General features: G+C 43.1%; 1 protein-coding gene across 2 annotated transcripts in view; it reads left to right on the forward strand.

Moving 5' to 3' along the window:
• Nucleotides 1-497: 497 nt before the first annotated feature.
• LOC113122785 (nuclear factor of activated T-cells, cytoplasmic 1-like) overlaps nucleotides 498-15743 on the forward strand; it is a 58297-nt gene continuing 43051 nt past the window's right edge. The window contains exons 1-3 of one of the 2 annotated variants that reach the window (XM_026294345.1): nucleotides 498-1109; nucleotides 4211-5315; nucleotides 6949-7108. In XM_026294345.1, coding sequence (XP_026150130.1) covers nucleotides 989-1109; nucleotides 4211-5315; nucleotides 6949-7108 — 1386 coding nt within the window. In that variant the 5' untranslated portion in view covers nucleotides 498-988. Of the gene's footprint in view, nucleotides 1110-2950; nucleotides 3103-4210; nucleotides 5316-6948; nucleotides 7109-15743 lie in introns of those variants that run through there. The other variant, XM_026294347.1, reaches the window with a different exon arrangement.

Raw genomic sequence — 15743 nt, forward strand, 5'->3', positions numbered from 1 at the left:
CCATAGTAAACAATGCAAGTTAGGAAAGCATAGTTAGGGATAGCATTTTAAAATAATTTGTTTCAATGTAGACAAACTCCACACAGTAGGCTGAAGAGGAACAAAAGGGCCTTGTGCTGTGATCCTTTGGTTAAATTCATTTTTATTAGAAGAATTTAGACAATAAAGGTGAATCGTTTGTCCAGAAATGAAGAAAACAGCAGTTATTCCAGTTTGCCTAACACAATATAGACTCCAGTTTTATTTATTAATGAAATGTAAATGTAATCAATTACAACGCTAGATTTTACAGGGAGTTTCACTGGGTAATGTAAAATGAATGAAAAACTATGATTATATGTAGAAGCAATAGTTTCACCGAAATAAAATCAACTCTTTTTAGGCTTTGGGGTTACGGTCGTGCTCTCACTTTCTCTCTCTCTCTCTCTCTCTCTCTCTCACTCACTTTCGTTAACTCTCACCCGCACATACGGAAACGCGCACACACATCTCACAATCTCACTCACCTCCCACCTCCTCCGATGGGATCCCAGGGTGGAAGACATCATCAGGCGGTCCAGGAGGTTGCAGGAGCCGGCCGCGTCATCCCTGGATGGGCGGCGCACTGACTGGAGGACGGAGGGTGTTTTCCAGCTTTAAAAGCACCGAAGCCGGCCCCTCTGACAAACAGCGCTGCGTCATCGACCTGGGGAGACTCTTGAAGACCTTCACTGGGCTGAAGAAAGCCAATCTCACCTCAGCCAAGGTCCCCTCAGCACCCGCTAAACCTGCGCCGGTCTCCTGAATCATTAGCACAGCCTTCACTACTTTGGTGCTCGCAGTTCACCGCGTCGTGGTTGCAAGTGTACACTCGCTTTGCTTTAACTTCACTCCGAATTATGCTTTTATTTGATGGTGTATGAAGTGAACTTACACTTAGAATAAGATCATCAGTGAAGGCGTCGCTTATTAGTCTCACAAACGGAGAAAGTTGCGCGTCGCTTGTTGAATGCAGGATACCCTCTGCCTGAGCGTCAATTCCAAGTTCAGCTTTGGAGCAGTAGCCGGTAAGGAGCGGGGACTCCAGCTTCTCACCTCTCTCGCCGCCGATATGAAGTCTGCAGAAGAAGGTAAAACATATCATCTCCTCGTGTGCTGTTGTTTATGATTTTAGAACTTCTGTGATTTTAAGATGTGTTGACACCAGGTGTTGCAGCTCATGCAAACTGATAGGGACCTTGTGCACTACTACTGTGGATCAACCATCTGATCAGCCGATATAAAATTTAAAAAACAGCTGTCAGCTTAGAAAATGAATAAATAAACAATTCCCCGTGCAAATATCTGATTGAAAATATGATTGAAAAAAATATTATTTGACATATACATGAATAATTACAGATTAAAAACAGGAATTTTCATGAAACATCTTTATATTCTTAATGTATTGTTTCCTATAATGTCATCATTAAATAAAAGCATAATACAGTGAATTTTATTTTAATTTTATTTTTCCAAAACAAGGATGATATTAGCACTTATATTAACATATTAGTGCATATAGACATTTATTGAGTGGCAAGCACCCATTTTACATCCACACCATTAGGTGTCTCCAGCTGTCTTTGCAGGTGCTTCTCATCATGTGCAATGAATGTTGATAGGGTGACGCTGTTGCTGTCAACTGCACTCTTCTTCATAAGAGGTTCAAGTCTTCTTCAACTACTTTTTTCTTATATTAAAAATTAGGGAGAATGATTTAATCTCGCAATGCACAAATAGGTCAGAGTTCAGCAATTGAACTAAGAGTTGCCAAGGATTTAAGCTCTTCATCTCAGCAATACAGTAGCAACATTTGCACTGGTCCATCAGAAGTCACTGATAGTGTGTCTCGTCTTAAGTCACAAGAGTATTCCAGTGCTGATGTCACTGCCTTTTTGTGGATTTTGGGAATTTATTTTGTCTTTGAGGTTTCAGACGGACGGGTACAGGCTGTATTATTATTCATCTCAGTCCCTCAGTTCTAAGCCATATAATTGGTAACAGACGTGCATGTGTGTCTGTGAGTGAAAGAGAGACAGAGACAGACAGAGAGAGAGAGAGAGAGAGCCAGAGAGAGAGCCGTGATCTGTGTTCAGGGATGCTGGGTAGCTTGCCTGACAAGGAGACGTGCTTAACCACACACAGCTTGAGCACTATGTCGAGGGCTGCTTTATTATCACACATAAATTCAGACACATAGATACACTAGCACAAAGGCACGTACACACACACACACACACACACACACACACACATGCACGTGCAATAAGCAGCCTCAGGGATCTTAGTTCCACAGGCTGGAGATGACTTCTGTGGGAGCCCACCTATCTTTCCCTGAGGTCCCATCAGTCTGAGCACAGGCTAGACCACAATTCCCATGAATAAACCCATCCATTCTTTAGTCACGCTGGTTTGGTTGTGGGAAGAGAGTGTTTTGATCATGATAACATAATTGAGAAAAATTGTGGAGGGCAGAAAGAGCATGCTATAATCTGTGTGATATTGTTTTCAAATCAACTCTGCTTACACCACATTTTGAGCTTAGTGCAAACAATTGCAGAGGCATTGCCTTGAGTGCAAGAGTGAGTCATTTATTTTATTTTTCCTTCATTTGTTTCAGTCCTGAAATCACAATTTTGTTAGTACAGCAGACGTAATTCGTGTGACGTGGAAAGGCCAAGTTTCAAGATTGTGAAGCAAGCAATAGTGAAAGACCCAGTCTGTTTGAGTGGGCGTTTGGAGAACTGAACTATGTTTCGCTGTAATGCACTGATCATGCCCGCATTCAAAAGGGAAAAAAATAACAGCAGCAACTCTAAGCAAAGTCAGTCAGGCCTGAAGTAAGGAGGTGTGTCACACCGGGTGGAGTGGGCAGGAGATTGTCATCTGTTCAGCACTAGAAGAGATGAAGCCATAAGAGAAAAGCATCATACAGACCGAGGTGAAGGCACACAAGTTTCTGTATTGAAACTTAGCGTACAGTGTGTGAGGCAGTGATGAGTTTCCAGCAAGAGGAGCAAGAGTTTGATTTCAGCTATGTGTTTGAGTACGGCCAAGGTGTCCAGAACGAACGTGAGCGAGGTGGGTACTGAGGAGCAATAGAGAATAATTTTGCTTTACTCCTAGATAATAAGAAAAACAACTGTTTATCTGTCTTGAGAGGCTGTTATTGCAGGTAATATTTAGCATTCTTCTAACCAAAAGGTGTACCTTTTAATTTTTTGATGAGTTTTCCTAAGTCTCTGTTTTGTGAATAATATGTTTCACAACATTTTAAGAATAGCAGATTTTAAATTGGACTTACCATATTATGCTTATGTACTGGTCATCTATAACCTGTGCCTTAGGGTTCATTCAGCTCATGGCATATTAAACATAGCATAATCACTTCTGAAAATAGGCTCTCATAAACTAATTTTAGACTGCCTACCCACATATTATGTAGTGTGTAACAAAATTATCATTTCATGTGATGCGCTGGATTGTGGTTAACTAATATAGCACAGTGCATCAAGGGGAATGCCCTTCACCGGGTTTCAGAGTGCACGATACTCATTCCACTTTTACCTTCATTGACATTATCAATAAAAGGCAGACACGAGGCTCACCGCTGTTGACACAACAGTCTCTACAAGGCTAACCGAAGCAGCCTACCTGCCGGATGTGTGTGCTTCCATTATCTGAATTTGTATGTTAGTGCACTTGTTTGCTTGTGATTTCTTTGTGTGCTTTCTTGTACGTGCCTTTTGTGTGTAACGCCGCAGCAAACTCTCCTCGAGTTAATCACAAGCTCAGAGTGATGCGAGAGTGCTGTCAGTTTTCCACAGGGGAGGGTCTAATTCACTCAGTGAGTGATGCAATCAATCAAATAAAGCATCCATCAGCGCTGCTCGAGGAATTCCTGTAGAGCACATATGACAGCAGGGTGTGCCAAACAGAGACTTAGATGAACTAATCAAACAAACAGAGCGACTGTGCAACGTGCAACTACACAGCAACCACATACAGGAACTACTTTGAGATGATTGCTAAGCTTCCCCAGATGTTTAGAAAAAACGTATGCAGTCAGTCGCTACAAGACATGCAGTATTATCCTAAAATAAGAGCTATTTACCACTGTTCTGAGCAGTTGCAGTGGAATGCATATACAGTACTTCCATATACTATAAATATGCTTCTCTTTTTTCAGATGCATACAGCTACACACCAAATGTCAGCCTGTCTCTACCGCTGGGCATGGGAAACCCCTGTCTAGCCACCCAGTACCACACTTTACAGTCCAGCCCAGTCATCTCAGTTTCCTCTTGCCATCAGACAGGCTACAGCCTCCAAAATGACAACCATGCAGCACCAGGTTATTACCTGCCCCATGGCCTAAGACCCAATGGGGCTCCGGCCCTGGAAAGCCCACGCATTGAGATCACTGCCTACAGCCAGTACCCTGAAGATGAGGTAGAGGAGAGTAGCAGTGAGGACCACACCATTAAACGAGGTGTTAATTCCATAGTGACGCTGACGCTGCCTAACGCTGAAGGCTACCGTGATCCCAGCTGCCTCAGCCCTGCCAGCAGTCTTTCCTCACGCAGCTGCAACTCTGAAGCGTCTTCCTACGAGTCCGGTTTCTACAACTATGACAACTCCCCACAAAACTCTCCCTGGCAATCTCCCTGTGTTTCTCCCAGAGGCACATCCTCACTCCTGTCCTGCCCACATGCTAGTGGCCCTGCAGGTTCTCCTCACCATTCACCTTCCACCTCTCCTCAGATAGGAGCCTTGGCGGAGGAAGGCTGGCCAACTCAACCACGTGGCTCCAGGCCTAACTCTCCTTCCTGCAGTGGTGGTGGAGGGAACAGCAGTGGCAGTGGTGGCATGGGCAAAAGAAAGTACAGCTTCAATGGTGCTCCGTATCGTCAGACATCCTGCTCACCCAACCAGTCTCCCACCCCCTCTCCACATGGCTCTCCCAGAGTCAGCATCACAGATGAGAACTGGCTTGCCAACACCAACCAGTACACCAACTCTGCCATCGTGGCCGCCATCAATGCTCTGACCACAGATGGAGTGGTAGACATGGGAGAAGGAATCCCAATCAAGACAAGGAAGACCATGCTGGACCACTCACCCTCCATGAGCCTAAAGGTGGAGCCTGGTGGTGAAGAGCTCGGTCCTGATGGGGAGCTCTGCCATGAGGACTACCCCTCCCGAATGGCCCTCAAAAAGGAGAACTATTGTGGAGGGTTCCTGGATGTGCCCCAGCATCTTTACTCCTGGTCTAAACCTAAGCCTTACCTCAGGTGGGTGGAGCTGCTCTGTCTTCTGCTGTGTCAGATAAACTTAGTAGATTTATAAGATTTATTGTTTCTAATATTCTGCCTCAGGACTACTATTTTTCAAAGAGTGTAAAACAATACATCCATGTACTCCATTATTGTCTTTTCTTTCCCATATTTAGTGGTGTTTATTTATTGCAAGACTGTTTAAGTTTTTAATCTTCAAAGGCCATATCAAAAGGCAGAAATCCAAAAGTTGCATGCTTTTCACTTCCAGAAGAGTTCCCTTTGAAGATCAAAACTAGTTCATAAATCATATTTCACAGGGAGGAGTTGCCCAGCATGTGTGCCATCATTGCTATAGCAACCCTCATACAAATACCCACTCACACACATACACATCCACATGCACTCAGCTATGTCATTGATTTTTTACTTTTGAGCAAAGTACACTTTTTCAATTTCAATTGTGTCCCTTGTGGCATTTTCTTCCAAGCCAATAACACACTTTCCTGTTGGAAATCAAGTGTTAGATTAAGATAGTGAGCAACAGGAAGTAATGGTGACAGGCCTGGCTGAAGGGGAAGCAGTCTGTGGGTTAATCAGCCGGCTCCCTTCTCTGGTCTGTCGCGCCATCAGTCCATCTCTTTCTGTGGAGCTAACGTGATGTCATGCACTGACTGGGCAGATAAAACCCTGTGGGGGAAATCAGTTCGTTTTGGGTCAACAAACAGCCCGCAAGTTCCACACAGATGCCAGAGATTGGTTTCAGTAAAGCCACCCTTCAGGTCAGGGGTTTGCGTTTACCAGGCATCCGGCATAGAGAAATATTGTCTTGCAAATGTTTGTTTTGGTTTAGATATCTCCATGGTGTTCACATGGGAACCTCTGATTCTTGAGAATAATGATGTTAAGGGAGGACTACTCTCAGAAAGAGATATCATGCTCACAGACACAATGCGCTGCTGACCTTATTCCACTGTATAGCTCCATTAACTTCAGTAGTAATGCAATTGTGTTTAAGAATACTACAGTTATCAAATTGGAATGGGTTATAGCTGGATCAATAACAGGTCCATTGCCAGTTTATGTGAGATTTCTTCTTCTGCTTAGAAGTGTCTTACCCCCCCCCAAGAGTCACTTTCTGAACTTCACAACATAATACAAAACACACTGCTCTCTAACTTGGGCACATTCAATTTCATTCAATTTCATAAAAAGCGCCACTAATTGTTACCCAGGCCTAAGGAACTAAACATGCCAGCAAATTACTTCAATTGATTAAATTGTAGACCATGATCAAATCGAGAACAATCAAGTGTCCTAATTTTAGCGTAATTTAAAGTTCAGAACTTTTTGATTTATACCTCATTGGCAGTGATGGAACCCTGGAAAAACTGGAACTTCACAGGTTCTGCTTTGGCAAATCAAATGTGACTTGAATTTTAAGAGCAGAATAAAATAGAGGGGAAAAAACCTTTTTATTCCAAGCAAACTGGAAATGTACTATGTAGTCCTATTTTTCCAAAAAGAATATCAAGACACTGAGTAGGAACTGACTAGAAACAAGTAAATTGACTATTGTTTCATCAATTAGTGGTACAGTACAATTTTATGTACTGTTACTCTTAATAACCAGTGTGTCATGTTATTCCAGTCCATCTCTGCCAGCGCTTGACTGGCAGCTTCCATCCTGCTCTGGCCCGTACAACCTACAGATCGAAGTGCAGCCAAAGTCTCACCACAGGGCCCACTATGAGACTGAAGGCAGCCGTGGGGCTGTGAAGGCATTGTCTGGAGGACACCCAGTAGTACAGGTATGCTACCAGTTTTGTGCTCAGCCAACAAACAGTTTCTGAATAAGATCTTTGAGACTCACTGCACATTACCATTTACAAGGTTAGCTTTGTGAGTTGAAAGTGTGTAAAAAATAGCTGTCATTACAGCATAAGTGGTAACAAGCAGGCAGATTTCTATCCAGAACAAAATGGTGACATGAAGGTTTTGGCTGGTGCCGGCTTTATAACGGCATGTAGACCCAGAGCACATTAAAAACAGCCATAAGATTTTTTAAAAAGTTGTCTAGACTTCCATGGTCTGTTTTTGTTATTTATTTATTTATGTTAAAAAAATTCTTAAAATCAAGTCAGTCTGATATCAGTTTATTCTTCATCTATTAGAATTGGCCTCATACACTTAGCAACCACTGCAAAAAGTAAATACAAGTCATAATAAATATGTGGAGTGTGTTTACATTATTATTTTTAAACTTATCAAGACAGTTAACTAGATTTTTAAACGCACAACAGTCTATACGTTTCTGTATATGCTCGTGTGCTCCGTTATTAATTTTCCCTGAAGTCAGAGTCAATTCACTGCAACAAAAAGTCTCACAAGCAGCAGTGCATGCTGATTCAATTAGTATAGAGTAGGACCATCGCCTCTCACTATTGTACTTGGCAAACTCTTAAAGAGCACACGTCAGTCTCACCAGCAGCACAACACAGAGCTCCTTTCTCTGCGACACTGTCATCACACTGGGCTGACATCTTAGTTTACTTAGGGTGGGGATTTAGGGGAGTGTGTGTGTCTTTAAAGCTGTGGGTCTTTTTTTAATTTAGTTTCAGTTCAATGCATTTAACTTAATAATTGCAGGGATGTTCATTTGTTGAGGTGTTGTTAAAGATTTTGTATGGTAAGTATTTTATTTATCCAAAGTGGTGATCAAAGAAAACACAGCATTTCTGTACAGCACAGTTTCAGGTTGGTGGTCCAATTCTTGTAACGTAGCATTTAATGTTGTTCACGCCACAGCTGTTTTGTAAATAGATTTTGTCAGTACGTCAAGGTCTGCCCAATGTCAGATGCAGTTGACAGCTGTTGGCCAATGTGGTGTTATAAACAGGCCTGACAACCTTCAGGTTTTCTCTGTAAATACAGGTAATTATTCCCATTCATTATAAACCTGTATATATCAACATGCAGGTGATTCAATATTTTGTCTTGCACAGCTGAGTCAGGTAACAATGGTTATGATATATATTTGATATGCATTCAGAAAACATTCAGACCCCCTACATTTTTCAATTTAGTTATGTTGCAGCCTGATACTATAATTGTTTAAATTCATTTTTTTCTCAATCTACATTCAGAATATTAGGAATGTTTGTTAATGTATTAAAAAGGAAAAAACAAAATATCACATTTACATAAGTATTCAGACCCTTTGCAACATGAGCTCAGGTTCACCCATTTTTCTTGATTGTTGCTGAGATGTTTGTACAATTTGATTCCAAGACCTGGTCACCCAGCCAAATTGAGTAATCATGGGAGAAGGGTCTTAGTAAGAGAGGTGACCAAGAACCCAATGGTCACTCTGACTGAGCTCCAGAGATCCTGTGTGGAGATGGGACAAAGTTCCAGAAGAACAACCACCACTGCAGCCCTCCACCAATCTGAGCTGGCTAGATTGGTAGAGTGGCTAGACCGAAGCCTCTCCTCAGTGCAAAACACATGAAAGCTGCTTGGAGTTTGCAAAAAAAACCACCTGAAGGACTCTCAGACTGTGAATAACAAGATTCTCTGGTCTGATGAAAGTACAGAGATATCATCTCTGAAATCCTGTTCCCCAGAGCTCAGGACCTGAGACTGGGCCGAAGGTTCACCTTCCAACTTGACAACAACCCTAAGCACACAGCCAAGACTGAGCTTGAGAGGATTTGCAAAGAAAAATGACAGAAAATCCCCCAGCCCAGGTGTGCAAAGCTTGTTGTGTCATACCCAAAAAGACTTGAGGCTGTAATTGTTGTCAAAAGTGTTTTAAACTAAGTACTGAGTAAAGGGTCTGAATACTTAAATGTGATATTTCAGTTTTTTTTTTTTAATAAACTGGCAAACATTCCTAAAATTCTGTTTTCACTTTGTCATTATGTGGCACTGAGTGCAGATTCATGAGAAAAAAATCAATTTAAACAATTGTAGTATCAGGCTACAACAAACTGAAAAACATGAAGGGTGTCTGAATACTTTCTGAATGCGCTGTAGTTTATGCCACTTCCTGACTCACTCTGGGGCCCAGACTAAAGATTCATGACTAAAAATCCCATGTATCTTTGCAAACACAGTGTTGTCCAGGTTTAGATTCATTACTTTGGTCGTTTATTTCGTGTTACACAAGCATCAAATTTACTGCCAACTTTGCAAGGATGTTTTTTCAAGTCTTACTATGTAGGTTAAGCAGTTATTAGTAAGTACTGGTCATGGAGAAAATATGATGACAGCTACTTTACCATGACACCTCCCCCCTACCCACATAGCTCACATTTTACTCTTACTTTTTGCTCAGGAGTGATTTATGCCTCTGATATTGCATGTGCAGTCAACTGGGAAATCTGGAGGGTTTCATAACAGTGGAAACCACTGGAAGCATGGCAGTTGGCAGAAAGATAAATCAATAAGGATTAGGCAGTCATGGGTACATGCTAGAGGGGAAAAATAGAGCATGTACTGTATGTTTAGAGCGATTTTGTATACAAAGTCGCTCATATATTTAAATGTGTTAGACTTTATCACTCTCTTAGTCTTTGTTGTAGTGTTGTGTGAATTATGTTGTTGTAATCTTGGATAGGGCATGCTGTACTCCCCGGTGCCTTATGGTAATGAGTGGGTGGCACTGGATGGGTGAGGTGCAGTCAAGGAGAATGAGTCAATAATGACAGAGGAGCAGTGGTGTAGGAAGCACCTAAGGAAGTGTCTGCATGTGTGTGTGTGTGTGTTTGTGCTTAAGAGAAGGGACAGGGGAAGTCACCAGGCAGCTGGGGCTTAGCTTGGCTGCCCCCTGGAGATGCTCTGTATACTGCTGATTAGAGCCTAGGTAGCCCTGAGGTTGGCTGAGCATGGGGGTCATTGGGGTGTTGTGTGTGTGGTGGTGGATAGAAGTCCCAATCCCAGAGCCCACTGGAACCCACCTCCTCTTTCATGCACCAGTGCCTCCCTCCTTCCCCAGAGGAGCCTGAGGATGTCAGTCTATGAGAACTGTTCATCCTTCAGCCAGCTCCCAAACCTACATCAGCTGGTCTCCCTCACTTGAAGCCCAGTTATCCACAGCTGCATTATTTTTTTTAGCTTATAGATAACAATCAGAATCAGAATCAAAGCAAAGCAAAGAGCACTTTACAGTACTAGGAATTTGTCTTGGTGTCTGGTGCAAACATATATACAGATTTAGAGTATGTACAGAGTACTTTAAAAAAACAAACTATAATAAAATAAAATAAAAATAAAATAAGATAAAATAAAATAAAAAATACTATATACAAAAGTGAGTTTGTGTGAAAAAGTAGTGCAATTTAGAAGGTGAGAGTGAAAGAGACTGTAAATTTGAGGGGGGAGGGACTGTTCTTGTGGCGTGAGGGCCTGGTCCTGATGGATCGGAGCCTGTTGCCAGGGGAGGGACTGAGTTCTTGCCTGGGATGAGAGGGGTCGGCTCTGATCTTGGCTGCGCATCTCTGGGTCCTGGAGATATACAGCTCCTGGAGAGATGGGAGACTGCAGCCGATCACCTTCTCAGCACAGTGGAAGACCATTGCAGCTCGGCTTTGTCCATGGCTGTGGCTGCAGCAAACCAGACCGTGATGGAGGATGTGAGGATAGATTCAATGATGGCAATGTACACATTCACCAACATCTTTGAAGTGAGCTCCTGGGTAATGATGGTGTCCAGGAAGTGGAAGGACTCAACAGAGGTCACCGGACTGTCACAGAGGATGACAGGTGGGAAGGGGGGCTGGGTCCTTCCTGAAATCCAGTATCATCTCCACTGTCTTGAGACAGTTGAGCTCCAGGTTGTTCATGCTGCACCCATGACACCAGATAGTCCATCTCACTCCTGTAGGCTGACTTGTCCCCATCAGAGATGAGGCCGATGAGGGTGGCGTTGTCTGCAAACTTCAGGAGTTTGACAGACTGGTGACCAGATGTGCAGCCGTTGGTGTACAAGGAGAATAGCAGAGGAGAAAGGACACAGCCTTGGGGGAATCCAGTGCTGATGGTCCAGGAGTCAGAGACATGCTTTCGCAGCCTCATGAACTGCCGTTTGTCTGTCAGGAAGTCCGTGATCCAACTGCACATGGAGTCAGGCACGTTCAGCTGGGAGAGATGTCTCTGAGCAAAGCTGGGAAAATCGTGTTTTAGGCAGAGCTGAAGTCCACAAACAGTATCCTGGCGTTGGATCCTGGGGAGTCCAGATGCTGGAGGATGAAGTGGAGGGCCATGTTCACAGCGTCATCCACAGATCAGTTGGCTCTGTAGGCAAACTGTAGGGGATCCTGGAGAGGGTCTGTAATCAGGCACATGTGCAATGAATAATGGCGGCATGTGTTGCAAAGCAACACTGAATAGAGGAACAGCAAGTTGAAATAAAATACACCATTTCTGCAGCTTACAGTGTCCTCCAGCGAGACAGCAACTCACAGACACCCAGAGTAAAATCCTCAGCTGCTCATTTACAGCTGTTTTGCTATTCAATAACAAACAGACCAGCATCTCAAGGCCTGACTTCACCTTGCACACATTCACATTCAGTATTATCAAGATGGAAAACCTCCAGGTTATGGTTTGCCTCGACTCATTACCCCTCTGCTGCTTGCACTGGCTCTCAGTGTTATTTGTTGTGAACTAATGCGTCTCCCCTCTTCAGCATCCACAGCCTTTTAACCTCCTCTATCACATTGGGTCTACTTTGCGACCCCAGCGGTTGCTTTTCCACATTATTTACTGCAGCAGAGCACAGCACGATTAAGAGGACCTAGGGTTCTCTGTTGGCTCCTCTCTCACTGTTCCAGATGTTCCCTTTTCTGACCACAGTTATGCTGAACTTCTGAAAGATAAGTTTTGAAAACCAACAACCTGGTCTACTTTCCATCAGAATACTGTCAGGACATGAATGGATGAGTTTTTCATCCAGGGGGAAGTAGCGGGTAAAAATTAGAATTGTTCCACAGTATTTTCACAGGATAATGACCAAGGACATGACCTGGCTCTCATCTAAGATGTGGGTGTAACTGAAGATGTTGCAAAGGATTTCAGGGTAAAGCTCCATTAGGAAACACAAAGTAAACATCAGGTAACATCAGACAACAAAACTTGAAGTATTATATCATGATCAGATCTATATATGGCTAGCTTTTGTAAACAAATGCAAAAAGGTAATGTAAGGCATTCCTTCTCATGCACGTGCACACTCTTGCTCGCTTTCTCATTAAGTCTAAAGAAGCAACAGACATGGCTTAATTTCAGCAGGATGTGGCCATCATTCATATTAATGTGTGCATAACTTTATACCAGTCTCCCTTCCCCTGCAACTGTATGTAAGGCACATCAAATTTGCAGTTTGTTTCCACCATGACAACATGAAAGACCTCAACAAACATGTGCTTGGTTCTTCATAAGTGTGATTTCACCTTGGGATCCGGTGGTGGCTGTATAATGTCTCAGAGAAACCCCCTGATCTACAGCACCCTATACTGTAGCTGCTAATTGCTCATTAAATCTACTGCCGCCTCTTGTTTGATATTCAAAAGGCTTGGTGTACCCTGTAGTGCTGTTAGAGCTTAGTCAGGGCTATTATTCATAGCCCAAAGGGGTATTTATGCCACTCTTAAATTGTGGTTCTCCATCTGCGGGGCTTCCCTTACACTGGCATTGGGCTACCACTAATTACCAGCTAATAACAAGTGGAAAAAATGGAGCAAAAAGTGCATCGTTTTCACTGGCTTGAGGTGATACCCAGACAGCCCACAGATTTATGAGGTAAGACATTGGTGGGTAGTCATGCTGTTGGGGGGTACAGCAGTCATCCATGCATCATCTTACTTAAATCCTCTCTAGGTTTGGATGATGTTTTTAATGGCGGGGGATGCTGGTAACAAAGCCATTATTTATATGGAATTTGGACCCTCACTGGTCTAGACATGGGCTAGTGCTTGAAACTATGCCCTCAGTGACATAACACTGAAGTGCTCAGTTCAACAAAAACTTTGAGGGATATAACTGGTTGGTAGCTTATAAAAGGAGCAGCATTTGGAGCCGTGGCATAGCAGCATATTAAAGGATTGCATATGTTGCCTTATGCATTCAATATGAGACACTAGAGACATTAGTGGGCAGAAGGATGATGGAGTAAAGTCTGGAAGGAGAGACAACTTGGATGAGTGTACATCTAATTGGGAAAGGCAAAGGCTGGCTCTGTGACTGTCAACACTTGACAGAGAGAGGGGAGTGTGATAATGGGAAAAAGCCTGAATCTGCTGTAGCTCTACTCCCCTGCTTCAGTCTTCCCCCCTCCTCTCTTCTGCTGTTTCCAGTCATCTTCTCCTTCTTCTCTCCCCAATTCTCTGCGCCACGTGGACTTCTGCGAGTCATGACATTTCTCCAGGCAGTAATGAAATCACTGCAGAAGGATATAAGGCAGCCAACTGTAGGCCTGTAGACTGCATGCACACTCAATTTCTTGCCAGTCCAGGCACATCAAATTTACCACCAAGTCATTATTAACCATTACATGTTCAAATTCATTCTTTGAACTCCTGAGGCCAGGTGCAAGCAGCACTGAGAATGTCACTATTACTAAAGAAACTGAAGGATAAAATGGAAGAAAATATTAATCAGCTAAAAAACGCCCTCTATCATTATTTTATCACAATTGATTTTCATTGAATGAAGCAAATGGAAAAAAAACAAAAAAAAAACTGCCGAAACTTTCTATCTTGATGATCTGCAATGGTCCAAAGACGACAGGAGATGAATGGTGGAAAGTCAATGGGATGCACCCTCCACTCCCTTTTTAGTTTGACACACTTCCACATCATCACAACTGACCCAGACAATACAGCTGCTTACAATTACACAATTAATGCACCAGCTGCCATATCCACAATGTTTTACTTGAGTCTCAGCTATCAAAAATTGCTTGTACAACAGTGGCTTGCGGTGGGAGGTGTAAACGGAGCTTGCTCACATAGTGGCAGAAGTTGGCACCCTGAAACAGCTACAAATCAAGCCCTGATTCAAACTTGGTTTAGATTATCTCAAAGTAAATATACAGTACATATGCCAGATAGGCTGCAGTTACAGCAAGGGAAGCTCATCTGGTCAAAATTAGCAGCTCTCCGGTCCAACCTCACAGGCTGCATTAGACGCAAACACAAAGCTGAGGTCACAGGTGTGTGTGTGTGTGTGTATGTGTGTGTGTGTGTGTGTGTGACGCCTCTGTCATCAACCCAGAATTAAAGTTTACAACACTTTACTCCCCAACTTATTCCCCCGATGAGAATAAAATGAAGAAGTTTTGCTCTACGTTGTAGTGTGCATTTGAGTGAGCGTCACAGGAGTTCAGCAGAAGCGAACGTGGACCCTTAGGGAAGGGTCAGGGGAGCACATATGGTAAAAGAATGGAAGGAGGTCGCCCTGGGGGGGGACTAGACCCCCTTCCTTTTGCATCACCAAGAGGACTATCTGACCTCATTAATCACTTCCTCTCCTCTATGAGGTCACTATAGCTTTGAGTGAGGACGCCACCATCATTGTGTGCTACCGCAAGACGAGTGAAGGGATAAGGCCCCCTCCCTCCTGCCTCTTTTGTGGGCCTCCTCACAGCCACGTGGCGCTGAGGTAATGGTTGGAGGTCACCAAGAAATCCAAAGAAGTCTACCGAGGAAAAGGGGACAGAAGACACAGCTTTTATTAAATCATAAGGAAACGTCATGCAATTTAACGCGCCGATGTTTCAGATTTGTACCTCATGCTACACCACAGCCCTCTCACGAGTCTATACGCTAGTAACTGGTAGCATGTGTGGCTATGGATAATTACCTCTGGTGACACCATAAGTAAAATATAACAAGCAGAGCGCAGTCTGCCAGTGAGATCACCACATAGATGAAATGGCCCTTTGGGATGCCAAGACTTCAAGAAGCTCCTGACCTCGGCCTAACTCACTGATGACTAGCATGTGTGACTAGCTCACAGGTCAGGACAGCTGCTAGAGACACTATGTGGAGCTGAAGAGAAAAATAGGATGGAGATCAATGACATTCCCTTCGCACTCCCTTGATATCTGAATCAAAGAACAAAGGCAGATAACCACTGGTGCTTAGAATATTGAAACATCTGGATATATGCTCTACTCTAGTGACTATTCATATCTTATTTTTATTCAATAAAATTAATGCTGGGAAGCAAAGGGCCAAGAAAAAGAGAACATCTGCTTTATCCCAAATCCAAAAGATCATCAAGTACATGCCAAACGTATTTAATCTCAATGTTTATTATCTGGTCAGACAAATTTTAATACGGTATCCAGACAAATTTGTTGTCAAACCACAGCCATTAGGTGACATGACACTCTTGCACTAATTTCCACAGACTTCTAATAACGTAAGTCTTCAGTCCTCC

The sequence above is a fragment of the Mastacembelus armatus genome, chromosome 16, assembly GCF_900324485.2.
Source record: "Mastacembelus armatus chromosome 16, fMasArm1.2, whole genome shotgun sequence".
NCBI classification, from domain to species: Eukaryota; Metazoa; Chordata; class Actinopteri; order Synbranchiformes; family Mastacembelidae; genus Mastacembelus; species Mastacembelus armatus.